This window comes from Molossus molossus, unplaced genomic scaffold (genome assembly GCF_014108415.1).
Source record: "Molossus molossus isolate mMolMol1 unplaced genomic scaffold, mMolMol1.p scaffold_m16_p_22, whole genome shotgun sequence".
In the NCBI taxonomy this organism is placed as follows: Eukaryota; Metazoa; Chordata; class Mammalia; order Chiroptera; family Molossidae; genus Molossus; species Molossus molossus.
Window position 1 is genome coordinate 152,788 of NW_023425358.1, and position 18,187 is coordinate 170,974.

The 18,187-nt window shown below is 58.8% G+C and overlaps 1 protein-coding gene across 1 annotated transcript in view; it reads left to right on the forward strand.

Moving 5' to 3' along the window:
- The first annotated feature begins 831 nt into the window (after positions 1 to 831).
- Positions 832 to 18,187, forward strand: part of GRIK4 (glutamate ionotropic receptor kainate type subunit 4) — a 331,785-nt gene continuing 314,429 nt past the window's right edge. The window contains exon 1 of the mRNA XM_036276444.1: positions 832 to 979. Coding sequence (XP_036132337.1) covers positions 898 to 979 — 82 coding nt within the window. The 5' untranslated portion in view covers positions 832 to 897. The remainder of the gene's footprint in view (positions 980 to 18,187) is intronic.

The following is an 18,187-nucleotide window of genomic DNA, read 5'->3' on the forward strand; positions in this document are numbered from 1 at the left end:
TGGAGGAAGGATGGAGAGGGGATGATGGAGGAAGGATGGGGTGGGATGATGGAGGAAGGATGGAGAGGGGATGATGGAGGAAGGATGGGGTGGGATGATGGAGGAAGGATGGAGAGGGGATGATGGAGGAAGGATGGGGTGGGATGATGGAGGAAGGATGGAGAGGGGATGATGGAGGAAGGATGGGGTGGGATGATGGAGGAAGGATGGGATAGGTTAGCTCTCAGCAGGCGGCTGGAGCAGGTGTGGAAACCAGCTGATGACCTGGAGTGTGCTTCTACCTGTGTGGGCTGGGGAGGAACTGACACCTTAATAGCGCCCCCTGCAGGTCAGGCCCTGAGCAGGTCAACTTCTTCTCTATTATTTTTGCCCTCAATTCAGCTTCACTAGACGGGTCGGTTGTGTCACTGTTACCTGTGAGGAAATGTGCTGAGTGACCCAAAGAAGTCTTGTGAGGGCCACCAGCCAGTACCTGGAGGCCTGGACGAGACCAACCCTTTCCCACCACTCCCCAGGGAGCAGTACATGCTGTGTGTCTGGGCACGGGCCTTCCCCTCGGACCGCGTCCTGGCTGCCCCTCCACAGCTCCTGTTTCTAAGAGCAGAGGAAGGTCTTCCTCCCTGATTTGCGATGTTAGAAAAGGGGAGCCCATGATTCATTCGACTACAGGACATTGCCGCCCCCGTTGTGGCGAGGAGGATGGTGGGAGCCTGGAGCCTGGGCCAGCCTGGAGCTCTCCACAGGCACTGCCCAGAGGCTGGGGTGCGGCGGGAGGTGTCTGGGCCGTGGACTGAAGGGGAGCCTCCTGACAGGGCACAGGCTCACGGGCTGCACCCCTGTCTTGCAGAGCGATGTCATGTCCAGACCAGCAGAGGGCTCCATGAGGATTCATAGAAGATGCCCCGAGTCTCTGCACCTGCGGTGCTGCTCCCTGTGTGGCTTGTGACGGTGGCCTGCAGTCCCCACTCCCTGAGGATTGGTGAGTGCTGCTCAGACGGCACCCGTGGCATCGGCCATGGGTGACGCTCCCTCTCGCTGCCCCAGGGTCCACAGGAGACGTGACTCTGTGCTATGTCCCCTTGCTTTCGAGGGCCCTGGTGGTGTGGGTGCTGCAGCCGCCGGGCTCACAGCTCCGCTCCGGTCAGCCTGCCCAGCTCCCACTGCAATGAGCTAAAGCTGCTTCAGGTCTCATGGCCAGCAGCCCAGCCCGTGAAGGCCACTGTTGCGTGAGGAGGGCGTGTGGAGCTGGGCCTGGGGACTCCCGGCGCAGTCCAAGAAGTCCTGAAGGGAGTCCTTTGGGTGACCCTGGCCCACTGCTTGGCAGTCGCTTGACTCGGTTCTGGAGGGGAGACGGGGTCACTGCAGTGGTGTGCGCTTGCCCCCCCTTGTCCTGCCTGCTGAGGGGTGCTGCGGCCAGCTGCCTCGTCAGCACTCCGTCCAGGGGGAGGCTGAGCTCCCCTGCAGGCCAGGAGTGCCTGGGAACCAGGGGTCCCTCCGGAACTGAGCGGGGCTTGTGGCTGCGGCTGAGGCACCACTGCCTGGGTCCTGGGACACAGTCTCAGCCACAGGGACAGGAGACACCATGTGGGATCTGATGGTGGGGGGCAGGTGGGAGTGGGGACTGGGGCATCAGTGTGCATGTGAGGGGGGTCATTGTGGCTAGATCCGTGGGGCACAGCAGTGAGTCACCCAGGCAGGTGGTGGTTGGTCACATGAGGGCCTGTCCAACAGCAGGACCCTGGGGGCAAGGCCGGAAGAGCCCTAGAAGGACCCACACATGAGGCAGATCACCCAGACAGATACCCACCTGAAGAAGGCGGGAGGTAAACACTACAGCGAGGCAGGGTTCTGAGCTTCATCCTGACAGGGGCAGAGGCTGGTTTAGAAGGAAGATGTCATGGCAGGGAATTGGCATACGGCTCCCAAATCCCTCCAGTTACCACCAGGACTGTCCTGCGGTCCAGAAGGTGAAATAGTGGTGGCCATCAGGCGGCCGCGGCTGGACAGAGGCAAGCCGAGGGCTGGGACTGGCCGGGCAGGCGGCGTGGCCAGGCGGGGCTGCGGCCTGGGAGCTGCCCCAGGCCACCCTGTGCTCCTGCCGGCACTTGCCCACCACAGCCGTGGGCGGAACCAGCAGCTCCCCTCCTGCTCCCCACCCTGCGTGCTTCCAGGAGGTGCTGAGGACCAGTCTTCCCTCCCTCTTCCCGTGCATTTCCACGGAAACTCCAAAGCCCGGCTTCAGATGCTTAGCAGCAGTGCAAATTGGTTCCTGTCCTTAAGACACTTAATTTGTGAGATGCCCACTGTCACTCAGCACTGGCCGCAGGGCGTCCCCCTCCGGTGAGAGGACAGTGGTGACCCATTCACTTCCATCTGCCACCAGTGGGAAGCGAAACGGACTGAGGCGGAGCTGCAGGCCTCGGGCCTGGCTCTCTGGCCCTTGTTCTGGGGGGAGGGGCAGCAGAGAGGGGAGCTGGCAGGTCCTGTCTTGCCTGCTACACCAACAACAGAAGGCTTCAGGGGACCCCGCATGCTCTCACACCCACACGTGGAGCATTGTCTGTCCAGTTCTTTCGAGACTCTGCTGGACCTCAGTTTTGGTCCGTGCCAGGCCATTCCCGCTGAGTTCCCGCAGGGGCCCTGCTGGCGGGCAGGGTCAGAGCCTCGTCCTGCAGGCCAGGAAGCACAGTTAAGCGAACAAGAGAAAGGAAAGAAAAACCACAGAAGCAAGGCCCAGACTGGCTTCTCCGTCTCCTTGGTGACTCGGGTCCAGGAGCTTCCTGCGCTCTCCCACTGCTTGTGGGTGCAGAGGAGGTGCCCCCGTGGGCTCCCGAGAGGACCTGCAATCAGGCAGGACGCGGGGAAGGGGCCCAGCAGACACAGTAGCTGGTCCTGTGGGTCTGCCTCGGCCGCCCGCAGGGTGTGGGTTCTGGACTTCCCGCAGGACAGCTTCACAGCAGGAGTCCAGGTGGACTGCGGGGGCGCTGACTGTCGCCGGGGCAGCGAGACAGGGCGGGCTGGGGAATGGGCCGGCTGCGCTGCTCTGGCTCACTGGGAAGTCCGAGAACGGGGCCTTGGGGAGGCGCAGGGGTTTGGCTGGGATGAACTGCCACCGCCCAGTGCTGCCCTGGCTGCTCGTCTCCTGGGGTCCCTTAGAGTCCAGAAGATGCATGTTTGGGGAGGAAAGGGGGAGGGATAGGGGGGAGGGAAAGGGGAGAGCTCCTCTGGTGGGAGGGAGAGCTGGGACCTTTGTTTTGAGGGGTTTTAAAGGCGGGGCGTTTAGGGGAGGATCAATAGACTATTCATCAGCTTTATGCTGATGTACCAAAATGAGATTTATTCTGTTAACTTTATTTGTCCTTGAGTGTGGTTGGTAAATGGCACTAATTGGATTCCTGCTGTCTCCCTGAGCAGGGCTGTTTCCCGTCTGGTTGGGGAGGAGACCTTAAACCTTGCTCTTCAGGGCCCTTGGTTTAGGGAAGTCAGGGCTCACCGAGGGCTGCACACTGCCGCCCGCTGTCTGTCTCCCCGTCCGCTCGTCCTGGCTCACGGGCCGTCTCCGCTGCGCTCAGCGGCCAGCCTCTTGCACACAGATGGGCTGGGCCTGCCCCGAGCGTTCCGGCCGCCCACGTCCACGTGACCTGCCACGCTCGCCTTCGCGGGGGTCACTTCTCCTGCTTTGGTTTTATCTGGGTTTCCTGGAACTCCAGCTCAGCAGGTGGCCAGGAGAGCAGGGCACCCACAGGGACCGGGGTCTCAGACACGCTCCACCTGCCCCACCCCAGCCTGTGGCAGGTGACAGTAGGACTGGGGAGGAAAGGTGGCCCGGCCGCCACCCGGCCTGGGGCTGCTGGTTCACTCGGTGGCCGGCAGAGGTGGAGACACGTGTCTGCTCTGCTGTCGCTGTTTAGCCACTGCAGGAGGTTCAGGGTAAGAAAGAGGGTTTCATTCATGACTGGAAGGCTGCCCACAGAACATCCTCTCACACATACGTCAGCCTCTTCAGTCACTGACCTAAACTGTCTTTGGATTTTGCTTTTGTCCCTCTTCGTCCTCTGACTGAGGACGGGGAGCCGCAGTTGAAGTTGGTCTGAGGAGGCCCCGCCCACCCTGCAGCCTGGGACTCGCAGGGGTCAGCACAGTGCCTGGGGCAGTGAGGAGTCTAAGACTTGCTCTCCCCGCGGGATCAGTTCACAGAAGAGGAAGGCAGCCCGGAGCCGGCAGGGACCCGGCCAAGGTGTCACAGGAGTAGGTGGCCAGGCTGGGGGAGCCCAGCAGGCACTTGGGAAACACCATCCCCTTGGGCAGTGTGAAGGTCACCGTCCCCAGTGGTTTCTCCCACCCTGCATCTGACGGCAGTAAATGTTCCCCTTGCCTGAACACATTAAATACTCAGTAAGTGTCTGTCAGTCAAGTGAGTGCTCGGCTGTCCAGTGTCCTCTTGCCTCAGGGGTGCCAACAGGTTTCCTGGGTGTCCTGTGGCTCCCCCTTCTCCGCTGAAGGCGTCCCTCCCGCCAGCACCACCAGCACTGGCTTGGATAGCTTTCTCTGCAGAGGCCTCCCCCAGGGTCGCGTGTCCCTCCCGGGAGCAGCCATCGTTTCCCTGCCTGCCCCCCGTTCTTCCGGCTTCCACACTTGTCATAACTATGACTGTTTCCCACCCGCCCTGCGGTGCCCAGTCCACGCGGGCATTTCCCAGACTCAACGGACGGCATGGTGGACGGACCCATGGCCCTGAAGACCGGCTCCCCAGGAACATGTTCGATGTCATTGGTTTAAAGTACTTTCTGGGGGTCTGACCTGCGCTAGAAGAGGTGGACTTCCTGGAGGAAATAGAAGAGAATGGAGAAAGCGGAAGGAAAGGAATGTCCACCGGTCTGTCCTGCTTGAGAGAGAGGAGAGTTGGCTGGAAGAGCCTCCCGGTTACAGTGCAGTGTGGCTGTTTTCTAGAGACAGCGATTCGATCGTTCACCCGTCACGTCACTCAGTCCGCGCTGAGGATGGGGTACGAGCAGCCGCGTGGTCACTCCCTGGGAGAGGCCTGCTGCCCCGCGGCATGGACGGGGAAGAAATGGACGCTGGAGATTTTAAATAACTCGTCCAGGGTCACACAGATACTGACATTTGGACCCGTCTCCAAAGCTGTGTCTTCCGCTTTGCTCTGTGGCAGCTGGTGCACTGCTGGGGACATTTGGGGTCACCCTTTCGTCATGGCCATTGCAATGAACACACCACGTTCTGTCTGCTCAGGGATTTAAAGATGGAAGTGTGACCAGAGAGGTGTTACTGGGCAGCCCCTGAATCAGAGGGAGCAGGCTGCCCCCGACCGGATCCTAAGACATTAATGCAAGGGACTTGATTAAAACACGGAGCATGCGCATTTGTTAACGATGCGAAGCGAGCACACCTATGCATCCGGTTCATGAAGCACAGACGGGCTCAGGGAGTGTGCAGAGCAAGCAGGTGGCGGTTCCTGCCTCCTGTCCCTGTCGATACATTTTATTTTAAAAGTTTCCCTGCTGGATATACTGGGACAGATGAACTCGGAAAGTCTCCCCTTTTCTTCACTCTTGCTTTTCCACACTTGTCGGGAAGCACCTGGCTTTTTTTGTTTTTGCTCCTTTTTTCTCCTCCTTCCTGCTATTGTAACAATTTCAGGATAATTTGCACTAAGTGGTCTTTGATTCCACCTCCTCTCCCCTTCCCTTCCCCCTCCTCTCCTGCGTTCTGTGAGAACGGGAGGTTTCAACCCTTTGTTCTCAAGAGAAGGCCCTGTACAGGGGGCCTGCAGTGCTTTTTGGCTTCGTCTAATTTCCTGACTCAGTTTACTTTCTCTCTCTTGTCCCAGAATTTTCCTAGCTTTTCATTGTCCTGAAACAGAAGCATTATTGTAACAGAGTCTTTTGCTTTTCTTTGATTATTTTACCTACAAATAATTTCCTAAGGGCGCGCAGTCCATCTAGCCGACGAAGACAGGGAGGCTTGGGATGTCAGAGGCTTAAATGGTGGGGAGCCCTGGGCGGGGGGCATCAGACACGTCAGCAGTCATAGCAGCGAGTGAATCTCCTTCCTGCGGGAGGCTCCCTGCGTGGAGCAGCGGGAACGCGCCTGCTCACACTCGGCCTCGCTGCGACCGGGCTCTGCACGGCCGTTTCCACTCGCTGCCCTCTCCCAACAAGGGAGACCGTGTTAAACACAGAACATTTACATGCTATAAAGATAAAGATCGTAAGAAAATTGGGGGGGCTAAGGGAAGGAATAATAAACACTGATGTCTTCTGTTCTGTTGTGCATTAACCCGAGTACGCCCGCGGGGCTGTGCGTCCTGCCCCCCTTGGTAGTGTTGCCGTGTGGTGTGATTCACGACATTCTGCTTGTAAGTTTGCATCTTTCCCAAGTTGACACACCCACATAGGCAATCACCTGGTCTTTCATCTGTCGTGGAGAGGGAACACAGAAAGATTTCTGGAACACGTACTTCTTCCCTGGTAAGCACCTTGGGGAGCCTGCGTCTTTATTTTTGTTCCTATATTTCTGGGTCTAGCGTGGTGCCTGCCCATGTAAGTGCTCAGTAAATTTCGCGAGATGAATTATCTAACGGCAACTTATAAAGCTTCAGCTGACTTTCAGTTTTCAGATTTCTCTTCCCCCAGATAATAGTCAGTGCTCCGAAATGCCAACCAATTGTATTGAACATTAAGTACAGAATATATGATTAGGAGAGTCCTATTTTGCCCTAAGAAAACGTCTGTGTGAGCATGCATGCAGCCTCCCCTCCCGCCGCTCCACCGCCACGGCTGCGGGAGCGTGGCAGAGGCTCCGTGTGCGCTGTGGAGTCTCCCAGCCCACGTGTCACCATCTGCCCTCAGCCAGGGCTTGGTCTTCTTCCCAGACACCACACAGGATGCTGTCAGGCATTCTTTTCTCTCTCAGCGTTTCCAGAACCGTTTGTGGACTACAGCCTTATGCCAGAGTGTTTGCAGAGACGTGAATTAGGCCTAGACGCTCCATCTCACAGATGAGGAAAACGGAGGTGCCCGGCAGGTGAAGGGTTGTAAAGGCCCCTTTGGTTGTGCCAGGACTCCTGACTCCCAGCCGCCCGGGAGCATGTGTGCCGTGATCTGCGCCTGTTCTCACACAGATATTAACTTAAACTCCGGACAGCGTGCGAGGCAGAGAGGAGTGAGCACGGCCTGTGGAAGAGGAGCCTGAGGTCCACGGGCTGTGACCTGCCCAGGCTCCGGGAGGGGTGGTGGCTCGGAGGGAGGGGGGGTCGTCTCTCAGAGGAGCGGGGTGAGCGAGTCGAGGAACACAGCATGGTGGTGGAGCCTGAACAGCCGTTGGTTTTACGTTTTTGCTGGATGTGGACTAAAAGCTACAGGGCCAGGGTGTCAGAACTCAAGGCGGATCTTCGGGAAGAGGCTGGGAACGCCCCTGTGGCTGGGGTGTCAGGATGAAGGTTCGGGGCTGTTGCTTCCTAACTGAAGGTCTCGACGACACACTGGTTTCCAGGCGCCGTGTGTGCGGCAGTGCTCTGGTCTCCCCTGGCTCTCACTGTGCCCGATGGTCGGCAGCGTCCGCTGCGCCCTGGAGCTGCCTGGCGACGGGGAACGGCCATGGTGACACTCTGTCAGAATTCCAAAAACCTGTTTTCACTTCTGAGTTTACATATTCTCGGGAGGGAGGGAGTCACTCATGAGCTTGGAGAGATTTTGGTTTGATGCAAAAACAAAAAATGTTTGTCAGACAAATGGAACTGGCTGTTCTGGATGCGGAGGTCCTCACCGCCGGAGGTGACCGCGGGGAGGTGGGCTGGACGGAGACGTCAGCGTCTGTGTGGGTTGGACCTAAGACCCTTTCTCCCGGGAGTCCGGGAAGGACGTGGACCCTGGTCTGCTGTCGGGCTCTGGCAGGGAGGCCTGCCCCCGTCGCTGTCCTCGTCGCCCTCCCCCAGGGGGCATCCAGCTGCCTACTTGAAGCCCTGACCCGCGGGCCTGACTCGCTCGGGTAGACCAGGCAGACAGAAGCCCTGCGTGGCCTTTTGTCCTCTTGGCGCGAACCTGTCTGTGTTGCCTTCCTCGCTGCAGCTTCTGGCGAGGGGCCACACACACGGAGGACGCTGCCAGGTGTCAGCCAAGGGCCTGAGCTGTGTGAGCCTGCGCAGGTGGGACGCCGCGTGTGTCTGCTCACCCCCTGCAGGAGCAGGTGCGTGTTCTGTCAGCTCCACGCGGGGCCGCGGCGGCCCGAGTGCTGGGTCCAGGAGGTGCAGAGGCGTGCAGGCCGCCCAGGCCCCTCTGTGTCCTCCGTGGGTTTCTTCCCACAGAGCTGAGCTGCCGGCCCAGACAGCTCGGGGCTGGGTTGGCAACTCCGGTGAAGCGCCCAGCAGTGAGCAGGGGAGGTGGCGGCCCGGCCCTGCCCGGCTCTGCGGCCCTCGGCGGAGGGCAGACCTGCGGCTCCGCTGGACCCTGCCCTGCAGGCTGGTTCAGGCTGTCTCCAGCCACGCCCGCTCCTTCGGCAGCATCTCCTTCAGGGACAGGTTGGCTGTTCCGAAACCCAGCCCCGGGCGGGACGAGGCCGCAGCTCTCCGTCCTCTCACCCCAGTCCTGCGAGGGAGCCAACCTAACGGCTGAGTCCGCCTGCGGCAGCCCCAAGAAGGGACCACGTGCGTCCTTCTCCTCCTCGGCCCAGCTGTCTACAGGCTCTTCCAAGATGACTGGGTAGCACAGCGAGGGGAAGGCGCCAGCTGGTGGTGGGTGGCACTGGATCGGCCCTGGGGTTGGCACGGGGTTGGCTCCAGCACAGTTCAGAGACGGAAGCTCTAACAGTACTTCCTGGGTCTGAATCTGAGCTCTACCCTTTACTAGCTGTTGGCGGGAACTTACTCTTGGTGCTTCATTTTCCCGTCACATGGGGTGACAGCAGTGCCCACATCACACTACCGAGAAGTCAGACACAGACTGCTCCCCCCTGCCCCTCCCCTCCCCCCTCCCCTCCTCCCCCTCCCCTCCCCCTCCCCTCCCCCCTTCCCCGCCTCCACTCCATCACTGCTCACTCCTCCAACCCTGGGAGTCATGCCTGACCCTGTGTTTCTGGGAATCGCATATCCTCCTCCTCAGGAAGTCTTATTTGCTCAGCACTGCAAGCATACCCAGAATTCAACCCCTTCCTACCACCTCACTGCGTCCTCCTGCTCCAGGACGGTGCTGGCTCACGCCGGGACGACCGCCGGGCTTTCCTGCCAGTTCCTCGGCTTCTCTGCCCTGTCTCGCTGGGCTCTGAGTGCCAGCAAGCAGGCTTCCCTTACGATGTAAGAAGGGGCATGTCAGTTCTTTGCCCGTTCCAGTGTCTTCTCATCTCATGTCCGGCAGAGTTGAACACAAAGTTCTTCCAGGGACCCTCCTGTCGCCTGGCGACGTCGCTGTCATCTCTCACATCTGCGCCTGCTCACCCACCCACCCCACCTGCAGCCCCCTTGCTGTCTCGGGCACACCGACCTGCGCCCGCCTCAGGGCTGCGCGCCCGCTGGTCTGTGCTCCTGGGACACGCTTCACCTGGACGTCTGCCTGGTCAGCTCTCGCTCTTCTCCCGTCTGCCTCACCCTCTTCCTGGCTCTGGTTTTCTGTAGCGCCATCACTGTCTGACAAACTGGTTCTGTTGTCTAATGTCTGAGTTCCCCTCAGGAAAAGCCTTTTCCTCTTCCCTGTCTTCTGCTGTCTTCTGCCGGGAAGGCAGTGCCTGGTGTGGAGCAGGCTTAGCGGGGACCTGCTGAGCGACGAGCGCCGCCGCCCAGGGGGCCCCAGGGGAGCTTCAGGTGTGCAGGGGTCGGAACGCAGACTGGGACGGCCTCACCTGGCAGAGCAGCGCTTCGAGCCGGGGTTCCTCGCCGAGTCTCACCAGCCCCCTGTCCCCATGCCGTTCTCCCTGCAGCATGCCCCCCCCCCCCCGCCCTGCAGAAAACCCTGGGCTAGTCTCGTCCCCTCTGCGGAGGCCAGCCCAGCAGTTTAATGGCAGCATCGCCGCGAGGCTTGGCTGTGGGCGTCACTCTGTCCCTCCTACCCACACTCCAGCCCAGCGCCCGGCCTGTGCTGCCATTGATGCTCAAGAATGTCTGGTGTTCACGTCCAAAACCTCACTGGGTTCCAGCAGTGCCGAGCTCCCCCGGCTGCGGTCAGGCCTTGCAGGTCTCAGTCGTCTCAGAGCCGGGGGACCTGAGTCTGGACACAGCCCCCGGCGGAGACCCTGCCGCCTGCTTGCAGCCCTGTCCTAAAGCTGCCAGGCTGGCGGGGCCTGCGGTCCGCCAACAGACCGCCCAGGGCGGCCAGCTGCGCGCCTGCGGCTGCTCGGACGCCCAGGCCCCGGCCTGTCAGGACGGCCAGTCAGCTACCTTCAGCGCTTCTGAACGCTGGGCTTCTTTCTGTGGCGCCAAAATGTGTCTCTGTGCCTTTCATCTGCTGCCCTGGCTCTGCCGACCCCTCAGGGGTCCCCGGGCCAGGCCCAGTGCCCGTCCCTGTGATGGGGTCTGCGGTGGGGAGCACTGCATCTCAGGGTCCTGGCTGCGGCTTTCTCCCAGAGTCACCATCAGTGCCTTTGACTACCCCTTCCTTCTCGGCATTTGTATTCTCATCGTACTGCTCTCCCCTCACTGACAGGGTTTTCTGGGTTTTTCCTTTCCAGTTGGGATGTGCCCCACCCCTGCCCCCGGTGAGAGGCAGGCATTTCCCTCCTCTGCTCCCAGCCCACCGCGGGGTCCGGCTCCAGCCTGGGGGGGTCTGGTCTCTGGTGTCAGGGCCTCGTGTCAGACTCATTCCCACCACGCCCTGGCTGGCTCATCTGTGGGCTAAAGAAAGCCCATCGAGGGCTCTGCCTGTAAAATAAGCCCCCTGGGTCTTCACTGGCTGGACTTTGCTCTCGACACCCAGAGAAAGGTTGCAGCAAGTTCCACAATCTAAAGACACCTGCGTATGGATCCGGGTGCTGGGAGGTGGCCTACGCTGTCACCCCGGTGGCTTCTTCTCAGCTGCACTTCTCCGTCCACTATAGCACAGGTGCTCTGAGAGGTGCTGCTGCAGGAGCAGAGGAAAAGCCACTTTACTGGCAACACGTGCAAATGTCCTGGGGCAGGGGTCTGACCACATGAGACTGAGCCCTCAGCCCACAGACGGAGCCAGACTGACGAAGAGAGAGGGGAAGCTGCAGTCCCAGGGGCTATGGCAGAGGGTCTTCTGAGGGGCTGGTCCAGAGAGGTACCTGAAGTGCGGTTGTAGTGGGCAGCCCCCAACCTGGGCAGCCACAGCAGGTCCTGGGCCATAGGCTGGGGAAGAGAGATCACTTTCCACAGGGGTTTCTGAAACTAAGGGCACCTTTACCTGGAAATGGCGCTTAAATGCTAATTTCCCCTTTAGAGCCAATTTGGAAAACCTAGAGCACCGGAGGAATTCAGGTCGTTAGAGGAGATAAGTGGGGTGGTGAGGTGAAACGGGGTGGACGGAGCGCAGTGTCCGTGGACGGCCTCCCTGCAGCTTCCCTCTGTGTCACCACTGCCGTCCTCCCTCGCCGCGGAATTGTCTCCCGGACAGCAGCACTGGCACTGGGGGACCCCTCGTGGAAGGCTGCGCTGTCAGGTTGTGGGTGCAGTTGGGGGGTCCTCCTAGGTCTGAGGGGGTGCCCGTCTCACTATGAGGGTGTTACCTAAGGGAGCTTGCAGTTGACATTCAAGTCTTTACATCCAGGCATTATGGTCACGTTGGCTTTGGACTGAAGATGCACGGGTAGGAAGCTCCCTTGCTGCGTGTCCCTTGGGGGATTTCTCTCTCAGTGTCTCAGCTACGAACTGGAGACCACGGCTCACCCCGGGGCGGTTGTGCTAATGGAGAGGAGATATGTCCAGCTCCATGAACAGTGCCTGACATCTAGTAATGTTTAATAGATACTATTCTGTGTTTTATTATTTATTTTTAAAAATGTATCTCTATTGTTGAATGCATTACAGATGCCCCCTTTTCCCCCCATTGCCCCCTCCTCCCCACGCCCACCCCTCCTGCCTCCCCCACTGCTGTCGGTGTCCAGTGGTTGTGCAGATACTCATACAAGTTCTTCGGTTTCTCTTCCAGCCCCCTCCCCACTTCCCTTTGAGGTTCTTCAGTCTAACAACCAATTTGTACTTTTTTTTTAAAGACACACAGCAATGTGCATCCTTTGTTTTTAAAAAATATATGTTTTTATTGATTTTTTTTAGAGAGAAGAAGGGGGAGAGAGATAGAAACATTTATGAGAGAGAAACATCCACTGGCCGCCTCCTGCACGCCCCACTGGGGATCAAGCTGACAGCCTGGGCATGTGCCCTGACCAGTAATCGAACCGCGACCTCTCGGTGCCTGGGTGACGTTCAGTGTACCAGCCGGGCATGTGTTTGTTTCTATGTATTAGGTGGAGTTGCTATGTCCCCTAGGCTTCATAGGGTGGCCTGTTGTAGTATGTGCCCTGTAGGGTCCAGTGGCACAGCCTCCCTGGTCACCCAGATGGGCCCTCGTGTGGACTGTCCAACCTTCTGTTGTGATTAAATCTCGGTTGCTGTTGGCACATCAATGGGAGGGATTTACTCAGGCTGATGAGCTGCAAGGACTGGCTGTGCCCTGGAGGATCAGCTGTGCAGGGCCCACCACACAGAGCAAGACTTACTTCCACAGGGCTCTGGTACCCACCCCTTGAGTATGTGCCTTAGGGAGGTGGTTGGGTGGTGGTTCTTTGACGTGGTCTGAAGCTGTCCACTGGGTGTGCTGGCTCTGGGGCAAGGTCAGCCTCTGCCTGTGTTCTATCTCGGGCCACCAGGCATAAGCTGCAAAGTGATCTGCAGATGGCTGCTTCTTGTGCTGGGCTTGGAGGTGCCCAGGCAAAGCCAAGCTGTGAACCAAGGCTGGCTGCTTCTACTGCCAGGCCTGGGGCCAGTTAGCGAGAGGCATGGGGCCCGCTGAGACCAGATGCTGCTTGTTTGAGAGAGTTTAGGAAAACCAGAAGCAGGAGCCAAGACAGGCCATTCTTATGGTAAAGTAACTGGCAACAGCTTGGGTGGGCCTGAAAGTTGGGTGGGGCGGGGCCTCAGGGAATCACCAGGGCGGGGCAACCAGTATGGGCCAGGTTGCTGGAGTCCCAGATATGGCCACTGTCTGCCGCCCCAGGGAAGGGCTCACCAAAGGAACAAAGGCCTCTGACAGCACGTCTGTCCAGGAGAAAGCCCCCTCTCCAGCCCTCACTCCACTGCCAAACAGCTCAGTTCTTCCGTGTATGTCTCTGGTGCCTTTCAAGCTGCCTCCTCCACGCTGGAGCGCAGAGGGAGCAAGTCCGAGTAAGTCCATGTGCGCGGGCCTTTAAGAGGAGCTGCCTGGGGCTCCAGCCGCCTCAGCCTCAGCCTCCCTCAGCCTCAGTTTCCGCTGGTTTTAGAGCCAGAAGTGATGGGGATTCTCTTCCTGGCCCTGGAACCCTGAGCTGAGCACCCGGTGTGGAACGGGGACCCCTCAGTCCTCAGGGAGGACCTTCCCAGCCGAGCTGTCCGCGACTTTTATCCTCCACACATGGGTGTGGGCCCCTCCTACCAGTGTCCATGTGGCTTCTTTAATCTCTGGTTGTAGGACTTCCCTTCAGCTCGATGTCAGGCGGTTCTGAAGGATGGTTGTGCTGTAGCTCAGCTGTCATTTTGATGTGGTTGTGGGAGGAGGCGAGACTGTGGCTGTCTACCCACATCTTGACCGGAAGTTTAGTTCTCTTTTTTAATTTTTGTAAAAAAAATTGTAGTTTGTCAACTTTTATGGCAAGCATGATTCTGGGTGGAACTATAGGCAGCACAAGGGGAATGGTTTCTGTTGACATACAAACTTGGAACCGAATTAGTGTCAGCGTGTGACCTTGGGCAGGTTACTTGGCCTCTGTTTCTACTATGAAGGGGCAGTGACAAGGCTCGCCCTGTGAGAGTGTTGAGGGTAATGTGAGGATGATGCGCACAGTGGCCGACGGAGTGCCTGACGGCTCCTGAGCGGTCAGTACATAAGCTGTCATGAGTAGTTCTACCGCAATTATTGTTCCTGCCGCTTTCTAGTGCTACTGCTGCAACTTACCACCAACTTAGCAGCTTGCACAAGTCATGCTTACCTCACAGTCCGTAAGTCCGAAGTCCAGCTGGGGCCTGCTCAGCTGGGCTGTGAGCCTTTCTGGAGATTCTTGGGGAGAATCTGTGTTGCTCGTTTGGGTTGTCGGCAGAATTACATTCCTTGGAGCTATGACATCAAGGTTGCTGTCTTGTTGCTGGCAAGGTCATTCCTAGCATCTAGAGCCTGCTGCACCCCTGGGCTCGTGTCCCCTTCCTCCACCCTCAGCGCGCAGGGCTCTGACCCTCGACAGGAAGGGCCCTCTGATTTGAAGCTCTCATGACACAGATTGAGCCTACAGGGATGATTCAGGGTTGTCGGCCCATCTCATGGTGTGTAGCCTTCACCACATCCGCAGTCTCTTTTGTTATAGAAGGTGACGCGTTCTCAGATCCTGGGGATGACGACATGGCATCTTAGGGGCCATTCTTCTGCTGCTCAGTTTGGGTGGCCTACGAGACGGGAGGGTGAGCCCCCCGAAGGCCTTCTCACGAGCAGTGCCTTGAGGGGATCATGCATGTCCTGGAAAGTCCTCAGTCCAGCCCTTGGCCTGAGCTGCCTGATTTCTGTCATGATTAACCATTTGCACGAGAACCAGACAACGCAGAGCACTGAGGCTGATACGTTTCCTCAGTGGGTAGAGGGAGCTTGACAGGGTGGCCAAGTGCCTATGACGGAGACTGTGCCGTGGGGGAGCTGGGAAGGGTTGTACAATGGGAAGAGCTGTATCATGTTGGTGCAGTGATCTGGTCACTTGTAACATGTCAGGGCCCTGAAGCTGAATGCTCTCTGAGCCTACAAGCTCAGTGTTATGTGTCGCGTGGGCTTTGCTGGGCCAGGCTTGGAGTGGTGTGTTCATTTACTGCCAAGGGTCCTACAGAGAACAGTGTGGCTCCCAGACTGTCTCTAACTTGCCTGTTCTCCTTCCAGAATGGATGGTCCTCCTGTGCTGTAAGAACATGATGCAGGAAGGTCCTGCCGTGAGCGAGGAATCAGGAGACCTGGTCTCTGCCACTGGCCCACGGAGGCGTGGGATGCTGGCAGGCCTGCAGCAGCGAGGCTGTGTGGGGGCTCCAGGAAACAGGGCACTTCGTGGGCAGTGTGCTAAAGATGAAAGATAAGACTCTCGAGCACATGGAACTCTAGGTTAATACAAAACAGGGAGGCCTGAGGTGCTAAGTGCCACCTGCAGACCTAAGTGATGGTGGGTGTGGTGGTGGGTGCGGTGGTGGGTATGGTGGGTGTGGTAGTGGCTGCGGTGGTGGGTGTGGTGGGTGTGGTGGGTGTGGTGATGGGTGTGGTGGTGGTTTCGGTGGTGGGTGTGGTTGGTGTGGTGGTGGTTGCGGTGGTGGGTGTGGTTGGTATGGTGTGGTTGGTGTGGTGGTGGCTGCGGTGGTGGCTGCGGCGGTGGCTGTGCTTTCATCTAGATTAGGTTGATGAGAGGATGATGGACCATCACTTTAAAGGGGTGATGGAAAGATATTCATGTTTATCGAGTACCGAGTATGTGCCCATTACTTTCTATAGGTTGTGAAGTTTAATTTTTACAATGATCTCCAGATGTGTGTTTGATAACGACATTTAGGTATGGAAATCAAGATCCTAAGGTCACCATGTGGAACCTGGAAGGCCCTGGATTGGAACCCATATTTGTTGGTTCTGACCCTGAGCTTGTCCCTGACCCGAGCGCCTCCTCTTTCGCCCTCTCCTGTGCTCCCCTCTGCGGGGCTCAGAGCAGCAGGGAAGGTGGGCAGGGAAGGGTCGCCCCGGACCCCAGGACAGCTCAGCTTCCACAGAGCGGCAGCAGGGAGACACCGCGCCTGAGCCCTCCGCAATGTCCCTGCCCTTGCGAGTGTCCTTCCCAGCTATCTGAGAGAACTGACTGAACATGGAGCCATAGGCCTAGGGCTGAAGGCAACTTTATGCTAAAAACAAGAACACAGGCTGTCACTCAGAGAGGCCGAGCCTGCAACTGCCGTAATGCACAGCTGGTATGATTAGATTCCAGATGATGTCCACAGGGATCGCACGGCAGTGATCTCTGATTACTCATGTAGTTAAGGGCTCAACACAGAGTACTACTGTCATTTATTCAGCGCTGTTAAATATACCAGGTGCTATTCTTCCAGGGAGGCACCCCGGAGCGGGCCCAGAGTCCTGCTTTCCAACATGCGCACAAGCCCAGGAGGGGCAGGGCAGCTGGAGTGGCAGACGTCCTAAAACCAGCACGGTGGTCCGCCAGGAGTTGGTGGTGTTCTTGTTTTTTAAACAAGGGGTGATTCTTCTATACAGATTGGTGGTGGGAGTGGGGAAAAACACCCTAAAAAGGAAACAAGTGTTTGGCAAGAGTCGGGCTTTCGGAACCAGAAATATTTACCTTTTGGTAACAGCTACACGTATGAAATATTTATTATGTGCCAGGGACTGTGCTGTCCAAAATCATGTGATACTTCCATCATGGCCACTTTATAGATGAGAAAGCTGAGGTTCGCAGGCACTAGAATCCAAGCCGTGTGCCTCCCAAGACCCTGCACCTGTGACAGCGCCCTGCCCTGCTCCAGACCAGCACCTTCTTCCCTTCTGCCTAAGCGTAGCTGTGTCGCCCCGGAGCCCGGGAGAGGGGTGGGGACCTGTCGCCCCGGAGCCCGGGAGAGGGGTGGGGCCGTGTTGTCCCCGGAGCCCGGGAGAGGGGTGGGGACGTGGTGTCCCCGGAGCCCGGGAGAGGGGTGGGGACTGAAATTCCTGGCTCCTGCTCTGCTCTCCCGAGAACTTTACAACAGTCTTGAGCATAGTCCACCCAGGATCACTGGGTACAGACCTGGAGTGGCCCCTTGGGGTGGGCAGGAAACGTGGGGTTCGGGTTGTCGCATCAGGGCTTCTTGGACGGTGGGACATTCCTGCCTACACCCCAGACATGGCAGCCAGGCTGTCAGGATGTGGAAAGGGGTGGTGGAGGCCTGGGCACCTCCAGGCCCTGGGGCACGAGGATCAGAAGCCCTGGCACGTGACCCCTGAGTCTGAGGAGGCAGGTCCTCCGCACAGGACAGCTGTCGTGGGAACGGCCCAGGCCCACTGCAGCCACGCGGAGCTCTGACGCACTCTCGTCACTTCTCACTTCCCCCGCCTCCTGTTGCGTCCCCTGGAAGGAGGCTCCTTTCCAGACCGTCTGGCGCCTCGCGGGAGGCTGCGAAGGGACTAGTCGCATCATCTCTGAACATCACGCCCACGGCCGTCCCGCCCCGGACACTCACTGGCCTACATCTGCCCCGAGACGCTGCGGTCCCCAGAAGGTCCTGGCCTCTCAGTTCTGGGCCGTGGCTCGCTCTGCCTGGGATGCTCTCCCTCACCTGCCTGCCTGCAGAATTTTAGTCCTCGTTCAAGGCCTTGCTGATAGGTGACCTTCTCCTCGAGGAAAACTTCCCCCACCGTCCACTCACGGGGACCCCTCTGCCCAGTGCTCCTGCACCAGGCGCGAGCTGTCACACCCCTGGAATGGAGCCCCAGGGGGCCTGGAGGAGGGCAGCCAGGAACTGCTGCTGTCTGCGTCTGGCAGGGAGGGGACGAGACCCCCGGCTGCAGGAGGAGGTCGGAGTGTCCGCCCAGCTCTGTCCTCACTAGGTTCTCGCTACTGCAGACCATACGTGCCTGGCCCAGTACCGCGGGCCCCGTGCCCGGCTTGGCTTTGATGGCTGACTCCCACCCAGGGAGATGCCCCCACAGCGGGGCAGGCCAGCCTCAGCCTCGCCCCTCCCACCCCACCCTTCGGTGCTTTTTCCTTCCTCTGGGCAGACACAGCCAGCGGCTGCCGGGGCGGGGCCAGATGCCAGGGATCTTCCAGAGGGTTTTCAGAGTCCCCAGAAGGGGTTCCGTTGGAGGAAGAGTAGAGAGGAATTTGGGGGGAAAGTCAGGTGAGGGCAGGGATGATGACCTGAGAAGCTCAGCGTTCAGGAGAAGCCCAGGGTGAGACGGGGTCCCAGGCGGTGTGAACTGTTGAGTTCTCAGGCGCCACGTCACCCCTCTGGCCTCCGTGTCTCGTGCCGTGTTGCCCA